The sequence below is a fragment of the Lepidochelys olivacea genome (genome assembly GCF_965140295.1).
Source record: "Lepidochelys olivacea isolate rLepOli2 genome assembly, chromosome: 4".
Lineage (NCBI taxonomy): Eukaryota > Metazoa > Chordata > Testudines > Cheloniidae > Lepidochelys > Lepidochelys olivacea.
In genome coordinates, this window is record NC_140414.1 from 32,641,540 (window position 1) to 32,661,335 (window position 19,796).

Sequence of the window (19,796 nt, forward strand, 5' to 3'; positions counted from 1 at the left end):
AGAGGTGAAGATGTCACAGGTGAAGTCTGGCAAGTACTGCCATGTATATGCAAGCAAACATATGGCCAACCAGCCCCAGACATGGAAATATCATCATAGTCAACTTTTACTCTGTCCCGAGCATTAGCAATTGCATCAACAGGAATCTTCATTGGGAAGGTATACTCTTTCCAAGTTGGAGACAATCAGAGCTCCTATGAATTCTATCGTCTGTAATGGCATAACAGATGATCTTCTTCATAGTTCACCATGTGGTCTACCATTTAGAGGAGGAAGACTTGTTCTTGTCTCCTGCTGGAATCTGCACTTGATCAGCAAATCATCCAGGTAAGGATAGACATCAGTGTTCTTCCTTCTGAAGTGTACAGGTACTATTCCCAGACACTTCATGAAAACTCTCAGTGGGGAATCCATTTTGTATTGAAAATGGTTGAACCCCACTGTGAACCTCAGGTACTTCCCACAGGCCAGATGGATGACTATGTGGAAGCGTGTATCCTGAAAGTCAATAGCCACAAACCTGACTTACGCCTGGAGAGATGTGATAATGTCGGTAATTGTTACAATCCTGAATGTGAGGCGGAATATGTATTTGTTCAGTTTCTTCAGGTCTAGGATAAGACAAAATCACCTTTCTTTTTTGGGATACAGAAGTACTGTGAGTAGAACCTCTTCCCCTGTACCCCCACAGAACTTCTATGTCTCCTAGATGAAGCAACAAGCCTTGTTTGTTTATAATGAAGTCTCATGAAAAGGGTCCCTGAAAAGAAATGGGGAAGCAAGTTAGGTAGGGGGCAGAAAATGGAATTGTATAGGGTAATGTTCGGCTATGTTTTCAAATGCCCATTTGTTGGCTGTGATGGCTGCCCAGGCCTGGTGAAATGGGACAAGACTGTTCCCAAAGGTGGGGCCAAGTTCCAGACTGGCTCTGCTGTGATTCTTGACACTCCTGTCAAACCTGCTGCCCTCTGAAGAGGGTGCAGGGTTGGTCAAAGAGGCAGAAGACAGGTGTACTGTGAAATAACTGAGTTTCTTTCTTTTCTGATACTCTGGCTGTCAGCCCATGGTGTAGCATGGCATACTCTGCCTTTGTTGGGGCTAATATTTGTAGGGCTTTCTATAGAGAGCCAGTTTTTAAATTCCCTGGGATTGTAGCATGGCTCTCAAGTCCTTGAGGGAATGGAGCAGTCCATCTGTCCTCTGGCTGAGGAGATCCATTCCTTCAAAAGGAAGGTCTTCAATCATGGGCTATAGCTCACCTGGAGCCAAAAGATGTGCCTCATTGCAATAGCCTTGGCCATTGACCTCGCGGCTGTATCAGAGGCATCCAAGGTCACCTACAGTGATGTTCTTGTGGTCATCTGGCCCACTTTAATTATCTCCTTCATTTCATCCCTGCACTCCTGTTGGATTTTGCAAGGAAGGAAGTGATCCTCTCCCAAATTATATTTGGTGAACAATGCCTGGTAGTTCACCACCTGAAGCTTCAGCAAGGCTGATGAATATACTTTGTATCCCAAAATGTCTCCTTTCTTAGGGTCTTTGTCCTCAGGAATTCCTTTAATGGACTTCAATTTTTCTTGTGCTGCAGAAATGACCAAGGACTCTGAGTCTGGGTGGGCATCAAGCTGTTCAAAGAGCTCCATGGTACTTTACCTGAGGTCATTCCCCAATAGCAGTGGAAAAGTACCTCTGCTCAGTGCTGGTGAGAAGGAATACATTGGCAATGAGGAGGAGTATCATCTCTCTTCCTCAAGCGGCAGAGCTCAGGAGTAGTGTGGAGCCAGTGTCGGTCACCTCATTGTTATTTGTAACTTCCTGGATGTGAAGGGATCTGTCCATAGTATCTCCAGAGGGGAGAGAGAATCCTGCAAGGCATTTCTCAGATCTTTGCTTGGCTCTGTTCTAGGTTCTGGTATAGGGATCAGTGCCAGATCTCTCATTCCACCTAATTTCTCAATGGCTTTATCCTTGGAGGACTGATGGTTCATGTTATCTCTACTGGACCTTTTTTCAGTTTTAGAGATATGTTTAAGCTCAGTCTGGCTATGTGAGTCAGTGTCCTGTTTATGTCTGGGCATAGGTGCCAGCTTCAATGGCTGAAGTGCTAGCATAGGCACCAGAGCCATCAGTGTCAGAGCTGCTGATTCTGAGGTAGTTGGTGCTGAGGATGTTGATGCTGAGGTCCTGAGCGTCGGGACCTTCACTGATGTTGAAGTAATCAACGTCAACTTCACTGGTGCCAACTTTGTTGGTGTCTTCTGCCTTCTTTCCATCTAATCCCAGAGTGTGATGTGTTCTCAAACTAGTGCAGGCCGATGCTGGTTTATTTGGCCTCACTCTGGTTATAACTGTCACTTCTGGATCCCAAGTGACCCATGTAGACTGATCTAGAAGATGTAGCTTGAGCCAAGAATCCCTTAACCTATATATCCTGGAGGAACAGGACTTGTAATCAGAGCACCTGTATGAGATGTCTCTCTCCTTTAGGCAAAAGAGATATTGGCTTTGTCCATTTTTGAGGGGGATAAGTCTGTTGAAGGGTGGGAAGAATTTGTGAGGTGTTGTGGTTGGCACAAAGCACTTCACCCTAATGTACAGTGGATGTAAAGGGGGATTGTAATGAGGTTCCCAATAACCACTAGTGTGCCTCCTTGTGTCTATACAGCTCTCACTGCATTGGGTGCCCCCTGCTGTTTGTTGCTCACTCTGCACTAGGTTCCAGCCCAGGGACCCTAAAACCAGCAATCCGGGTCTGCTCAGTCCCTGTCCCTGTTTCCCTTGGTTCCATCCTCTTTCTCTTGTCTGTCTCAGGGTTTACTATTGAAGCTTACACCACTCCCAATAGCTACTTCACTACCTTTTAGCTTCTTGCCAGATTCCTTACTCCTGGGCAGGATTCTAGGGCTAACTCCTCTGACTTCCTTCTGGCCCCTGACAACCTCTCTTCTCCCAGGAAGTGTTGGCAGACTCCTTCCCCAGCAGCTGCTTTCTGCTCTCAGCTTCTTTCCTTTAGAGTGTTGGCCCAACCCTTCCCCAGACAGATTTCATTCTCAATTAACCTTGGCTTTCCTTCTCTCAGGTAATACCAGGTGACCTACTTGACCTCTCAGACCCTCATTAACCCTATCAACACTGATGTGAGACATACACCACAGCACAGGGATCAGCAATCAAATTCTTTTCTTCTTTCTTTCTTAACGAACACCCTGTAGAACCAAGTATAAAGACAAGATTTCTTCACCAAGTTGGCCTGGGAAAATGGCTTAGGGTATCTAAAGAGAGAGTAGCAGATTGGCCATTCCCTGCATTCCATCTCACCGACACTGGGATTGTTAGCGGGAAGTGAGTTAGAGTCGCAGCCACTCTGTCTTTTACGTCCTCACGTGGGAGCATGAGGTGGCAAAGGAAGCATGTGTGGCCCCAATGGACACTGCTATTCAAAAGAATCTGAACACGCAGACATGAGATGCATGCACACCTACAATGGGATCCACACTGAGATATACTTGAAGAACTGTTACAATAGATACTGTACAGCTGTATTATTTACTGGAACTTATATTTTCTAATTCTGAGTACTGTCTTGTCAAGCATTTATTATGTGCACCACTCAGTGACTTCACACATGCTCAAAGCTCAGAGAACAATTTGAAGACATATGGTAAAATGATTACTTTGCTGATCTGTGTCAAGAAAACCCACTTTCTACTTCTTATGAGGTCTGATTAATATCAGCTCGTTCATTCAAAATTTAATTTTCAAGAAAAAAATTTGTAATGGTCATAAAATGTCCAGCTCTGCTCTTAAAAATCACTGTAAAAATGGTACTGTAGAATTCTATTTTACTTTCTTTCATTCAATGATTTTCAATTAAAGTTTATTTGCATGCAGTGTTGTTGCAGCCTGTAGCCCAGACCTGAAAAAGAGGTCTGTGAAGCTCAAAATCTTGTCCCGTCCACGAATGGAAGTCAGTCCAATAAAAGATATTACCTCACCTTCCTTGTCTCTCTCAAACAGCATCTGCTCAGTTTAGAGTAAACAAATATTCTGCTTCATAACACTGACTCTGCATATCTACATGGAAGGAAACGTACATACTGCATGTGAGCCACAAAACCATCGAAAAGCTAGTAGTATGATACTAAATTTCAGAGAGGGGTATTTTTTTAAATGAACACGCTAGTTAAAAAGATTCTAAAGTCAAAAGCGTATATATTAAAAAAATTGAGAATAGAATGGAGATCCTTAAGTATATGGTAACTGAGTTGCTTAGCCCATTAAAAAAGTAGAAGCAGGAAAGTTAGAAAAACCCTTATGATTAAGGCTGTGAGTTTGTCACGGAGGTCACAGAAGTCACGGATTTCGTGACTTTCTGTGACCTCTGTGACTTTTGCAGCAGCCAGTGCACCTGGCTCAGAGGCAGCGCAGGCAGACCCTGCACCAGGCACACCACCGGCCGCTGCTCGAGTAGTCTCTGGCCCCCGTCCCCCCCTGCCAACCTGCCCCCAGCAGAAGAGTTTGGCTGTGGGAGGGGGCAGGGGGTTGGGTCACGTGACAGGGTAAGGTGGACTCTGGGCAGCACTTACCTGACTGCCTCCCAGCCAATGGGAGCTGCAGGGGTGGTGCCCTGGCTGGAGGCAGCATGCAGAGCTGCCTGGCCACGCCTCCACCTAGCAGCTGAACGAGGGGGATGTCACCGCTTCCAGAAATTCCCCCAGGTAAGCACCACCCAGAGCCCACCTCACTCCTGCCCCCTCCCACACCCAAACTCCTGTTGCTTCCCGGGGGAGCGGGGAGATAGGTGTGGAGACAGGTAGGAAGCCTTCTGGCTCCGCCAACACCCACCCCCCCGCCCCAGCACCAGTGGGGGTCTTGGGCCGCACACCACCCCCACCCGTGCCCCCAGCCTGCCTTCCCCCAGCACCCGCAGGGCCCCTGGGTAGCGGCCCTCCCCCCACCAAGTTTTAGTCATCAGTATTTTTAGTAAAAGCCATGGACAGATCACAGACCATGAATTTTTGTTTACTACCCATGACCTGTCCATGTCTTTTACTAAAAATACCCATGACTATAACATAGCCTTACTTATGATTAAATCATAAGGCTGAAGGGGAAAATTTGAGACAAAAGTATCCTTCAACAAATGGAAATTAAGCCCAAGTACAACCAGCAGGAAGCTGCATAAACTATGGTAGATACAAGTTAAAATGAAAATTCGCAGGGCTAAGATGGAGTTTGAAGGACAAATCGCCAATAATCAAACAAATAATTTAATTGTATCAGAAGCAGAAAGCCTGCAAGAGGACCAGTGAGTTTGCTGAACTATCAGGGATTAACAAGAGCAATAGGATATTACAGAAAAGTTACATGATTCACTTGCATCAGCTTTCAACAGTGAGGATGTTTAGGAGACATCTATCCCAAAGCTACTCTTTTTAGGTAAATAAAAAACAGGTATTGTCAAAGAGTGAGATGTCAAAGGTAGTAGTGCTGGAACAAAATAGTAAATTAAAGAGCAACAAAGTCCCCTGCACCTAATGATATACATCCAGGAGTTCTGTAGGAATTAATTATTAAATGATTCAATTTCTAACAAAAATATGCAAGCTCTAACTAAAATCACTTACTACAACAGAGGACTGGAAGGTAGCAAATGTCTTTGGAAGGTACCTGTCTTTAACAAAATGTCTTTTGAGGTAATCCAGGAATTACAGATCAATAAACCTTACTTCGGTCTCAGGTAAACTGGTTGAAAAAATCAGTAAAAAGAGAATTATGAAAAATCCAGAGGAGCATAAGATGATAGAAACAGCCTAGCACAACTTCTACTGAGGACAATTATCCCTCTTTAATCTATTCTTCAAGAGCACCATCAGAATAATGGATGAGGAGGAACCCACTGATAAAATGCATATTAGGACTTTCAAAATGCCTTTGAAAAAGCTCTCATAAAAGGCTCTTATGGAAAAAAGTAGTCAGGCGGTAAGTGTCAAAATACTGCCAAAGGCTAGAAACTGGCTAAGACAGAAAACAAAGAATAATACCACAGTGCCCCAGTGTTCCACACAAGGACAGGTGTTCTTTAATACACTTATTAATGATCTGGAAAAGGTGGTAACTAGTGAGGTGGCCAATTTGCAGATGACACCAAAATTATTTAGGATAGGCAAGACCTCAGAAGACTGTGATGAACTTTGCAGGGGCCTCATAAACCCAGGGGAAAGGGTAACATAATGGGAGATGATATTCTTTGTAGACAAATGCAAGAACTAAGTAGAACTATTGTAAGAACTAAGTAGAACTGCTCGTATACATTGCTGCATTCGAAATTAACTTTAACCACTTAGAAAGAAGACCTGAACATCACAGCTCAATAAAAACTCTCTGCTCAATGTACAGCAGTGGTAAGAAAAACAAAAATCATGTTAGGACACACAGAATCAGAAATAAAATAATACTGAAAATATTATACCACCATTCTGGAAGATGTCATTCTCATTGCTGTAAATTTACAGACCCCACAGAAAATACATGCCAGATTCTCTGCGAGCATAATTTTATTAATTTCAAAGGACCTTAGCTTGCAAAGAATTTGACCCCACAAATCTTGTTTGTATTCATTAGTTTAAAATATTAGTGGGAATTCAGTAAAATAAAAAGACAATCTAAATAATCTGGAGAGTTATCTTACCATGGTAACTACTGGAGTTCTTTCTGTTGATGACAAGAAAACAGATAATTGCTTTTGTTGTTTATGTGATTCTTCAGTGCTCCTTTTGCCCTGAGAATTCCAAAGTACACAGAAGTGTTAGTCTTTAAAAAACTCTATTTCAGACTCTGAAAATTCCTTTGTAGTTTTAATTCACTTCAGTTCTGTTGGCATTAGAATCAATCCATTCAGTGTATACAAATACAAATAGTTATACATTGTCTCCTTCCAAGTTCCCCATTACAGTATAAACCTCTTGAAACCTAAACAAATACATGATATTAAGGTACTGTTAAGCCTATGATGTTCAGTGCTCCAAACTCAGCAAACGAAAAGCTAAGATGATGACAGCTTGGCCATATTCCTCATCCTTTATATTTTATAGCAAATACTTCACAAATATAAACATCAAACAGAAGTAACCATCCAAAAAGAGAAACAGGAATAGAAAACAGTGCAATACAGCAAAGCTAAGTTTTTACTATGAGCACTTTAACTTTTAAAGTTCCTGGTTTTTAAGTGTTTAAATTTATAAACATATTGTTATACTAACAATATAAACAGTAATTTATTTGGTTTTCCTAAAAGAAAAAAAAGAAAAAAAAGAAAGTTAAAAGGAGGCCTTAAGTGTTCAAAGAACCTTTATTTATTTATTTCAATTCATGTTGTGATCTATCACCAATCTTTATGTGCACTCACAATAAAAATATTTTAAAACATTTACGTGAATAATAAGCTAAATTAACCTAAGAAAAATATGTTTGATTTCATATTACTTTGTATTAAGCTGTTAGGACCAGATTCAGGGAAGCACACCGGCACATGCTTAAGTCCCACTGACTTCAAACGCCGCATGTATTATTCTAATGTCAGGCTCCATAAGTACAGCAGCTTAATGGTGACATCAATAGGACTTAAACACATGCTTCAGTGCTTTCCTGTAGCAGGGCCTTAATAGATGCACCTTAGCTGCTCTAACTACAGAACTAAAAAAGCCTACATTATGATAACACTTGTGGAGCTTGTAATGTCCATTTCCACAAGAACAAGGTTTGTAACATGTAACACTTACAACTGTGGCATGCATGGGTGCTTATAAACAACACAAGAGGTACAGTACAAAATAGCACCACCACAGGAGCAGGAAAGGAAAGATTGAGAAAAAGACCATTTCCTGAGCCTGCCAACTTGTACTTACAGAATGTACTCAGGGCTACTACAGCAGAGATCGCAGTGGGACCATAAAAGGATAAAGGGTACTTTTCAAGATACTGACAGCATCTTTACTCACAGCTGCAGGCTTACATTTGTTGTGGGGAAAGGGGGAACAGGTTCAGGACCATGCAGTTTCCTCACCTGCACTCTTCTACTCACTACCCTATATCCACTCTCTCTCCTCTACTCCAATGACCCATTCACACACAAAGCCCACTAACCCCAGGTTGGGAATCTATGATATAAATTATGCTCCCCACTGGTTTTGTGATACCATATAAGTTCTGCCTATTGATACCTATTGCCTATTCTGCCTATATTCTTCCTATCCAATGGAAACCTTTATGTGCTGCCAACTTGGTGTATTTAAAAGCTTTATGCACAAAAAATTAAATGCAGGAAAAGGAAGAACAGGAACAGTGGAAAACATAATCATGAGCTACATTACTCCATGTAGAATAATAATTTTTTGACTACTGTAACACTTTTGTGACCAACACTGAAAGCTATGGCCTTGAGAACCAATGTAGCATTTTGAAATGTTAACTGCAATTTTTTTTCTTTTTCAATCACTGTATTTCATTTATTATTTAATGCAGTGAGTTTAAGTATATTTTTATATAGGGGTTTACATAGATAAAGGTATCAATATTTTGTTATTAATCTCTCTTAATCAGTACACGAATGTGGAAAATACTAGCTATTTTTGAGAATGTCTTTTGTTAAAGGTGTAGTAATTGCCGGGGGGGGGGGGGAGGAGGAGGGTTAAGTTTTGTGTTCCATTAGGTTTTAGTAGCCGCTTTTAAAACTGAATAGAGGTGCCATGAAACACTGCTAACCACTGATTTTGGTGCACAGGCCTGGCTATATCCCCAAGAAACCTTAGTTTGCCACCCCCACCTCTGAGAAGAGACTGTTAGATCTACATTTTTCTATAATGAGTTCTAATGATAATGTATGTGAACTATTCAGCTTGCTTGATTAAGACCTAGGGGAACTAAGTTATTTGCATTTGACAAATACTGGAAAAAACTTTCCTACATCTAACATATTTAGTAATATATATTCTCTTCCTTCCCATATGATGATAATTCTGTTAAAGTAAGATGTCAGGGACCAATAATGGGGTCCTTAGGTAGTTGTACTTGATATATTTGATAATACAGAACTTAAGAGACAGAGTCACTCCATGAGTTAAGTATGTTAATTACTTGATCCTGCATGAGAAGCACTTATTTTGTTGTTTATGTTTAGTTTGACTTTTGAGATTTTTATATCTTTACTTGAATGCTGAAACCTAGGAATGCTGTACTTTTCCATTTATAAAAAAAAAAATTAAAACAAAAATTAAGAAAAAACACTTATTGTGCTGTTTATTGTAAAATAAGAATATTAGAAAATTACTGTAGTTCATCTTTTGTTTACTTGCCTCAGCCTAACTTTACTGTGTGAGATGCAGCCTTGAATGTAGTATTATTTATTGTCAGAAAGCAACGCTGAGTACCTTGTAATTCCAAAAACCTAACATTAATTTACCAACAACTAAACCATATGAATTGCTACACTGTTTCATGATTGGTTAATCTAGCTGAAAGCACTGTAATCCTACTGGATGTTTTCTAAGGAGACTAGAGACCTCATTACTTTAATTGGGCATACAGTATATGTCTGTGAAAGATCACAGAGAACCAAACCATGGAGAACTGAATAGAGCTCCCAGCTCTCATGGAGAAAAACCATGTTTTAGATCTAAATTATTTTGATCCTGACCATGAATTTTGCAAAGAAGAAGAGCAGAAATAATGAAAATGTTACGAACTCAGGTCTGTGAAATAGTGGTTAATGTTAACCAACTCTCAAACACTGTTAGAATACTGAGCCTAAAAATTACTCTGTATATAGAAGAGGCCTGGCAGCAGCCTAACCAATAATACAACCCCAATAGAGGTGCAGAAGGGGCCCCTGTGAATGGTTGGGCAAGGAGATTGAAGGGGGATACTGAGACTCAGAGGCAGCCGGCTCCAGGCTAGAAAAGAGGATCCTGAGGGTTCCTATCTGCTCCTGGAATCATTACAGCCCTTCCTGGCTCCACTCCCTGTTCTCCAGCCTGACGTCAGGCACCACCACAGCTGCTCCAGCCCCTCTGGATCCTGTTCCCCCCCACTCCGGGGCTTTCATTAATTTATGCAGGCATGGAGCCCCCCACAATATTTCCACTGTGAGGGCACTAGCCCCTCTTGCCCTCTGGTTGTGCCACCTGAGAAAACCATATTTGAAATTTGCAGAAAGCGTTACTGTAAGTTAATCAAAAAACTATGAATTATTACAGGAACCTGTGAAGAAGGCAGAACATTCTTTAGCCTTCACAAAAGTTTAATTTTATTTTACAGAAACCTAGCCAGTGCTGGTGCACTTTATATAAATAAGAATTGAGAAGTAAGTGTGGAAGCAGGGGAAAGGACTGGGAAGAGACCCTGCTGTGGAGCACAGAACTGGACACTAGTGAAAAATCTTTGTGGGAACAAGATAAAACAAGAACAGATCAAAGAAAGGTACGAGGATGGATTGCAACATGAGCGTAAGGAGCACGCAGACCTCTCAAATGCAGTTTTATTCACAAGTGAGCCTGCGCACAGAACTATTTGTGAGCCATGCTTACTCAGCTTAGCTCTCTGTCCTTCTCTAGCGTCTAGACCAAACAAAATTTAATGTATCTTCTCAGCCTTTGAGCTAACAAGTGAGGGTTTTTCAGTTGAGGCAGCAAAGGCTCCAGTTTTAGATCTATAGGTCCAGGTTTCGATCCCTCTGTCAATGCCCCATGTAGGGATGTCAAAGAACATCTCCAAAATCGAAAAAAAAATTAGAGTGGACAGATAATGACTGGGAGCAACTCACTCATCAGCTAGCAGGTGAAAAGTAAAGTTTGCCTAAATAAGAAGTGTTCTTGACTGGATGAACTAAGCCACCCCTCCAGGGCATCTTGTGATTAACAGTGACCAGGGGAAGAAGAGAGAAAAGTTATCTATTTATTGTTCTACTGAAATTTTGTGTTTGCATGAAATATTTATTTTTATAACTTTTACTGTTCAAATAACATGTGTCAGAAATTGGAAGACCCTGGAAACTGATCCCCATCTAAGATAAGGCCCCTTTACTCTACCATGCAAAGTGTAAATTTATTTTATTTAAGGCTTCTTTTCTTGCCAGAGTGAGGTAAAGGGATTTTAGTGTAAATGACAGTGATGCCCCACGTGATCATCATTGCAGTAATTAAGGGTAATACAATAACCGTGATAATTTATAAAAACAAGTTTTACCTGTACATAAATCCTAAGGTAAAAAATGGTATATCTGTCTAAACTCTTTGCACAAAGGTTGTGTGACTAGAGCACCTGTGAAAAAGTTAACAGTTAATCTATGTGCATTGCTTGTTTGTAATCAATGATTCAAAAGTCTCTTACACAAAACAGCATGCAAGTATATATTCCTAAACAGCATATGACTCTGGGGAAAACAATTGCTTGCAGAAATCTTATTTTGCAGTACTATCTGTTCAAGTCTTATTACTATTTGAGTCATCTTTGAAAGAACAAAAATGTACATCTATTGTCCCAATGCTGAGTAGGAATATTGTTAACAATTATTACATATGTGCTATATTTCCAAATCATAAATCCTAGTGAGAAAGAAACAGAATTGTTAAATTATTTCAATATCTGATTGTTTGTGTTATTGCATGGCCAAATGGAAATTATCTAGGCAAATCTGTGTGATATGAAAGGATGATATCCTTAATGCCACCTCCACCCTTTAAAAATATCACCAAACTTGCCCGTTCTACTTGATGAATATTTATTATTTTAGCTTTGTTAATTAACTGGTACCCAGCTTGGTTCTAATTGGGAATTTGATAGTAGACCTTGTCCATTTTAACAATTGTGTGCATATATGTGAGGGCAGAATTTTATCCTGAGTGCATTAGTTAGACTATATACCCAGATTAATCAGCATCAGGCCAAACTGCCATACCACGGTGACTATATGGCAGAATACAAAAAACGTGCCCATGCTACTTAACCTGGACTGAGAAAATTCTGACTAAGATGATAAAGCTAAGCATTTCAGTAACATAGCTACACAGCATTTTTAGAAACAAAGTGGGATCTTTGTGTTCCGATATGCATGTCAAAATGTCTGAAGTGTTTTTTTTGTTTGTTTTTCCCCCCAGCTCACAGTTATTTCAGTAGAGTTGGAGTCCAAGGTCTGGGCAAATACTGAAAAGTTGAAACATGCATATATGGATCTATACTTTACATGTATCTGTGTTTATTATTTAGTTCTCTTCTTCACAATATGTATTGCATTGCAAACTGGGACACTGGTCAGGGTGGGTCAGGGTTATGAGGGGAAGAAATTTTCCCCTAGGTCAAATTGGCAGTGACCTTGGAGTGCAGGATGGATTGACTTCCTCTACAATGTGTGGGTGCAGGTCACTTGCCAGGATTATCTGGGTATATCTCATTTAATCATTTCCCTGATTGCAGGGACCTCAAGCACTGGTGCACCTTGGTCCCTCCTATTCACTATCCGTGGTACATAATAATCTAATCTCCTGTGTCCCTCATTTACTTTGGCCTCCGTTCCATTGGGTTTGCGTGCAGGTGCTTGGTGGTGTCAATGGCCTGCAACATACAAGAGATCAGACTAGATGACCTGTTCGTGACAGCTTGTAGTCCATCTTTGTGTGGAATGTTGGTGTAGACGGCTTCTCCATCCATAGTGGCCAGGATGGTGTTTTCAGGAAGATCACCAATGGATTGTAGTTTCCTCAGGAAGTCAGTGGTGTCTCAAAGATAGCTGGGAGTGCTGGTAGCATAGGGCCTGAGGAGGTAGTCTACATAGCCAGACAATCCTTCTGTCAGGATGCCAATGCCTGAGATGATGGGGCGCCCAGGATTTCCAGGTTTATGGATCTTGGGTAGCAGATAGAATACCCCTGGTCAGGGTTCCAGGGGTGTGTCTGTGCTGATTTCTTCTTGTGCTTTTTCAGGGAGTTTCTTGAGCAAATGGTGTAGTTTCTTTTGGTAACCCTCAGTGGGATCAGAGGGTAAGTGAAAGTGGTGTTGGAGAGCTGCCGAGCAGCCTCTTGTTCATATTCCGACCTATTCATGATGACGACAGCACCTCCTTTGTCAGCCTTTTTGATTATGATGTCAGAATTGTTTCTGAGGCTGTGGATGGCATTGTGTTCTGTACGGCTGAGGTTATGGGGCAAGTGATGCTGCTTTTCCACAATTTCAGCCTGTGCACATCAGTGGAAGCACTCTATGTAGAAGTCCAGTCTGTTGTTTCGACCTTCAGGAGGAGTCCACCCAGAATGCTTCTCTTTGTAGTCTTGGTAGGAAGGTCTCTGTGGGTTAGTATGTTGTTCAGAGGTGTGTTGGAAATATTCCTTGAGTCAGATACGTTGAAAATAGGATTCTAGGTCACCACAGAACTGTATCATGTTCTTGGGGGCGCAGCAGCAGCAGGAGAGGCCCCGAGACAGGACAGATTCTTCTGCTGGGCTAAGAGTATAGTTGGATAGATTAACAATATTGCTGGGTGGCTTAAAGGAACTACTGTTGTGGCCCCTTGTGGTACAAGCCTTAGGGAACAGTATCCCTGATAATGTCATGGCAAACCTGGTGGCTGAACTTTCTGACTTTGTCCTCACCCATAACTATTTCACATTTGGGGACAATGTATACCTTCAAATCAGCGGCACTGCTATGGGTACCCGCATGGCCCCACAGTATGCCAACATTTTTATGACTGACTTAGAACAACGTTTCCTCAGCTCTCGTCCCCTAATGCCCCTACTCTACTTGCACAACATTGATGACATCTTCATCATCTGGACCCATGGAAAAGAAGCCCTTGAGGAATTCCACCATGATTTCAACAATTTCCATCCCACCATCAACCTCAGCCTGGACCAGTCCACACAAGAGATCCACTTCCTGGACACTACGGTGCTAATAAGCAATGGTCACATAAACATCATCCTATACCAGAAACCTACTGACCGCTATGCCTACCTACATGCCTCCAGCTTTCATCCAGACCACACCACACGATCCATTGTCTACAGCCAAGCTCTACGATACAACCGCATTTGCTCCAACCCCTCAGACAGAGACAAACACCTACAAGATCTCTATCAAGCATTCTTACAACTACAATACACCTGCTGAAGTGAAGAAACAGATTCACAGAGCCGGAAGAGTACCCAGAAGTTACTTACTACAGAACAGGCCCAACAAAGAAAATAAGAGAACGCCACTAGCCATCTCCTTCAGCCCCCAACTAAAACCTCTCCAACGCATCATCAAGGATCTACATCCTATCCTGAAGGACGACCCATCACTCTCACAGATCTTGGGAGACAGGCCAGTCCTTGCTTACAGATAGCCCCCCAACCTGAAGCTAATACTCACCAGCAACCACACATGACACAACAGAACCACTAACCCAGAAACCTATCCTTGAAACAAAGCCTGTTGCCAACTGTGTCCACATATCTATTCAGGGGACACCATCATAGGGCCTAATCACATCAGCTACACTATCAGAGGCTCATTCACCTGCACATCTACCAATGTGATAGATGCCATCATGTGCCAGCAATGCCCCTCTGCCATGTACATTGGCCAAACTGGACAGTCTCTACATAAAAGAATAAACTGACACAAATCAGACGTCAAGAATTATAACATTCAAAAACCAGTCAGAGAACACTTCAATCTCTTTGGTCACTCGATTACAGACCTAAAAGTGGCAATTCTTCAACAAAAAAAATTCAGAAACAGACTCCAACGAGAGACTGCTGAATTGGAATTAATTTGCAAACTGGATACAATTAACTTAGGCTTGAATAAAGACTGGGAGTGGATGGGTCATTATACAAAGTAAAACTATTTCCCCATGTTTATTCTCCCCCCCCACTGTTCCTCAGACGTTCTTGTCAACTGCTGGAAATGGCCCACCTTGATTATCACTACAAAAGGTTTTTTTCCCCCCCGCTCTCCTGCTGGTAATAGCTCACCTTACCCGATCACTCTCATTACAGTGTGTATGGTAACACCCATTGTTTCATGTTCTCTGTGTATATAAATCTCCCCACTGTGTTTTCCACTGATTGCATCCGATGAAGTGAGCTGTAGCTCACGAAAGCTTATGCTCAAATAAATTTGTTCGTCTCTAAGATGCCACAAGTACTCCTTTTCTTTTTGAAGACCAGAAGGGATAACATTTTTAAGAACGTACATTGTATTTCTAAACAATATTCATGAAACATTTCCAAAACCCTGAGGCTTTTTATTCTGACATACCAAGTCCCCAAGAACCTCTCTTTACCGTTTTTTAAAAAGTTAATAGCTTCAAGTTACCTGATAATCAGCTGGTCCAGGAGTACAGAAAGCTCCCCTCTTAAAAACATATAGAGGTCGAGGAGCTGAAGATCCAAATGCTCCTTTCTTTGTACTCTCCAAGTAAGCTTTTTTAAAATTCTCTTTTTCAATACTACACTTGAGAATATTATAGAAAGCTGGACCTGAAAAAGTCACAGTAGAGTAATGAGCCACCATCATAGTTCTGATTTTTTATCATAAATAGTAATTTAGAAATACATTATCTTTTAATATTCATTTTTAAAATGTTATGTTTTCATACTGTAGTGAATTGTCTCAACCAATGAAAGCACAGGGATGCCATACATTTACTGACCCATATCTGTGAAATTATCTGCCAGTTATACAAATGTATGGACCCTGTGGTCTGAGAGATTTTGATTTGCAAAATGACGAGTTATATTTCAGTAATATGTACAGTAATCACTCTTAAAAGCTTTCCCATTTTGCCTTGGATAACTAAATAACTACCTCAATTATTTAAGTTTAAAGTCCTGTTCAGCCATCCTTACACAGACTGAGTAGCATCTTACTCTGCAAGTAGCCCACTGGCCATGACAGCAGTTACCCAGGACAGACAGCACTGGTACTGCAGTATTGTTGATTTGGTGAAGAATGGGACAGCAGTTTAATAAGTGGGACTACTCAAAGAAAAAGGGACTACTCAACATGAGTAACGGTGGCAGAACAGAACATGGGGTGAAACTCATCCCTGGGGAAAGGGCCTGGAGAAGGCCTATACACCACTTAAGTCCTCAAAATAGAACATTGCAAAAGGGTGAGCTGTACCCTCAGTAAACACCTAGGGAATGTGACACATTCTGGAATGTCATTAGATATTAGAAAACAAAAAATATGTTTAGTGACAGTTAAAATTGCAGCAGAATGCACCCCATCAACCCAAAACCTTAAAAACTTGGAAATAAGAAGTTAAGGGGAATTACATGTGCATTCTTTTCCATCTTCATACTGCCTACAATGCTATTGATAATGCACTCTAATGCTCCATAAGGCTTTCACTTCCATCTCCAACAGAGACCAAAATTAATATATATCACAACTTCATCAAATTTACACTCAGTTTTGCAAAAAAAACATTTACAGTGACCTCATACACTTATACAATTATATCAACAGACAGCACATCTGACTGTCACACCTTCAATGTAGTAATCAATCACCTCCCAAAATACTCTACAGTGAGGGGGATAGAAGAGGGAGAGAATGGGGAGGGGAACCATATATTGGGAAAGTAATATTTTCAGGGGATGCTTTTTCAACACAGTAAGGGGTTTAAGAGACAATGAAGTGTGTTATGTCCATAATGGTCAATTTAAAGTTATTTTCCCTTTTTTTTTCTCTCTCTCTCTCACCCTTCTAAAAAGAAAATAATCTAAAACCCATCTGGATGCACACAGAAGGATTCACCAAAGTGTTGGGGAAGAGGGCTGTAAACAAAAGACAGACCCCTAAAGCATCCGTCATCGGTAGATAGCATTTGCCCTGAATATGGACTTTGTGATACTCTAATTCAGGGGTCGGCAACCAATGTCACGCGTGCCGATTTTTAATGGCACACTGCTGCCTGCTGGCTCCCAGCCACCAGCCTCACTCAGCCCGCTGCCGAACCCAGGCCAGCAGTGGGCTGAGCAGGGCTGGTGGCCGGCACGCCGGCAGGCAACAGAGTGCCATTAAAAATCCTGCCTGCCCCGGCTCACTCTTTTCTGCCTCCCGCGGGGGCAGGGTGAAGAAGCTTGGTCCGCAGCTGCTGCTGCAGGGCAGGCAAGCTCCCCCCTCCCCTGCCTCTTCCCGCAGAGTGCTGGGTTCCTGCCGCTCCTCCTCTCCCTCCCTGCCGCCCATCAGCTCATGGCCCTTGTGAGGGAGGGGGAGCAGTGGAGCTGCAGCACGCTTGCTGCTCCAGGGAGGAGGCAGAGAAGAGGTGGGGACAGGACCTCGGGGAAGGGGGGTGGTATCAGGGCATATCGCCTCCAGCCCCCTGTCGTGAGCCGCTCTGGGCAAGGCGCTGGGAACACCCCCACGACCCTAGCCCACACCCCCAGCCCTCTTCCCTGACCCCTACACCCCCACACACACTCCGAGCCCCCTGCCCTGACCCCTGCACCCCCCCACACACACTCCCAGCCCTCTGCCCTGACCCCTGCACCTCCCCACACCCCATGCCCTGACTCCTGCACTCTGCCTCACATGCCGCCAGCCCTCTGCCCTGACTCCTGCACCCCACGCACATACCCAGCCTCCCCACACCCCATGCCCTAACTCTTGTACCCCCCACATTCCCACCCCAACCCTGAGCACCAAAAGGGAGCTGCTGCACACACACCCACATTCCCACCTGCACCCCTTGCACCAAATGGGAGCTGCCCAGGTAAGCACTCCACACCCAAACCTCCTGCCCCAACCCTGAGCCCCCCTCCCTCATTCTAGCTCTTGGCCAGGCCCTACATCCCAACCCCCAGCCTGCTTTTTCACCCCCAGCCCTGTGCTCAGTGCACTCCCACCCTCAGCTCAGTGCAGAGAGAGAGGAAGAGAATGGGCAGGGAGACGGTAGGTACCCACTCTATGTGGGCAGGGCCGGGATCCCAGACCGGCAGCGGGCTGACTGGCAATGGGCTGAGCCACTCAGTCCACTGCCCGTCTGGGGTCCCGGCCCCTGGCCCTGCTCAGCCCGCTGCCAGTCTGGGGTTCTGGCTGCCGGCCCCTTGCCAGCTGGGGTCCCGGCCGCAGGCCCCACTCAGCCTGCTGCCGGCCTAGGTGAACGGAACCCCAGGCTGGCAGCGGGCTGAGTGGGCCGGCGGCGTAAGATCAGCATTTTAATTTAATTTTAAATGAAGCTTCTTAAACATTTTGAAAACCTTTTTTACTTTACGTACGACAATAGTTTAGTTATATAATATATAGACTTATAGCGAGAGACCTTCTAAAAAATGTTAAAATGTATTACTGGCACACAAAACCTTAAATTAAAGTGAATAAATGAAGACTCGGCACACCACTTCTGAAAGGTTGCCAACCCCTGCTCTAATTCAAGCATTTTTTCTTCTAGGGCCCTGTAGTAAGTGGGGAGTGCATCACTGGGATAAATAGTTTTACCTGGCTATGTCCTTACCAGGCAGGAAGTAAAGAACATAAACCTCATTGGCAGTTGTTAAATTACTGTATAACATCAGGCAGAACAACACTCTCCATGTTAAGATAGTTCATGTTGCGTATTCTGCTGCTATGAAAAATCTACAGAGTCTACACTTCACACAGAGAATCCTTATTAAACAACAACACAAATTTAAAAAAATCCACTCCCCACAAATGCAATTCAAATTCCGTTTATTTTAGCTAGGATTTCTTTTAGATCAGTAAGCCCAACAGGTGCAAATAATATTACCTACATTTATCACTTTGAACAGACAGTATAAAATTACCTGGAAACACCAAGCTAACAAAATCTTGAATGGAAGACTACATTTGTTTCCCTTTGGGCTCCTTCCAGATTTCAGTATAAATGAGAGTGCTGTTTGATATGTGTATTTTGCCCTAATGCCTACTGTATTTTAATAATACTTTTTAAGATTAATTGCTAACTTCCTAGAATATCAATCTGCCTAATATTGGGTCATGTAAACTAAATGCCAACAGTACTTGGATTAGTTGCAAACCTGGTGTTTTTTCGAGCCTGGAGTCCTGAGTGAACCGAACTGTAGTTTGACCAAATGGGATCTTTTTCATTCCTGATGGTTTCTTCAAGGATTCAAGAGCTGAGCGTGGTTCATTATATGTACCCGGAGCTGGGGTGATTGATTTCACATGTACAAATCTCTAGAGAGGCATAGGAAAAAATATGCCAATGACAACCTGCAGCACATTTAGAAACTATATGGGCAGAAAGTGCTCACATGAGTATAGCAACATATAAGGTCTCATTTCTTTCTTAATGAAGTGAAGATAATTTATATATAGTAACTAATATCTTGAATCTATCTGAATATATAGGACCTGATTTTCAAAGAAGGGAACAAGTGTAAATGTCATTTGTATGTTTACCAGTACTCAGCTTCTGTGTACCCACAGCCACTTATATATCTGACAGTTTGCACAGATATGTACTCAGTCTGCACATGCACAAGTGGTATAGGTCCAGGTAATAACACATGCCCAGCTTCGAAAATCAGACTCCTCACATACAACTTTTATTATCATTGTCTGTACAATACATACTTTTTATATATATATATACACATATATACATATACACACACACTCTCTCTCTCTAATATGGCTGTACTTGTGTGCGTGTGTATGAAGTAATTCAAATTAGTTATATATATAATACATATAATTTGTTATATATATATAATTTATATATATAGTATATATAATTTGAATTACTTCATACACGCACACAA

At 42.2% G+C, this 19,796-nt stretch overlaps 1 protein-coding gene across 2 annotated transcripts in view; it reads right to left on the reverse strand.

The window, feature by feature from the left end:
- Positions 1 to 19,796, reverse strand: part of STPG2 (sperm tail PG-rich repeat containing 2) — a 410,524-nt gene that overhangs the window by 294,699 nt on the left and 96,029 nt on the right. For both annotated transcript variants that reach the window (XM_084625502.1, XM_084625501.1), the window contains exons 9-11: positions 19,050 to 19,209; positions 15,358 to 15,521; positions 6,695 to 6,784 (exon numbers count right to left, since the gene is read on the reverse strand). In XM_084625502.1, coding sequence (XP_084481628.1) covers positions 6,695 to 6,784; positions 15,358 to 15,521; positions 19,050 to 19,209 — 414 coding nt within the window. The remainder of the gene's footprint in view (positions 1 to 6,694; positions 6,785 to 15,357; positions 15,522 to 19,049; positions 19,210 to 19,796) is intronic.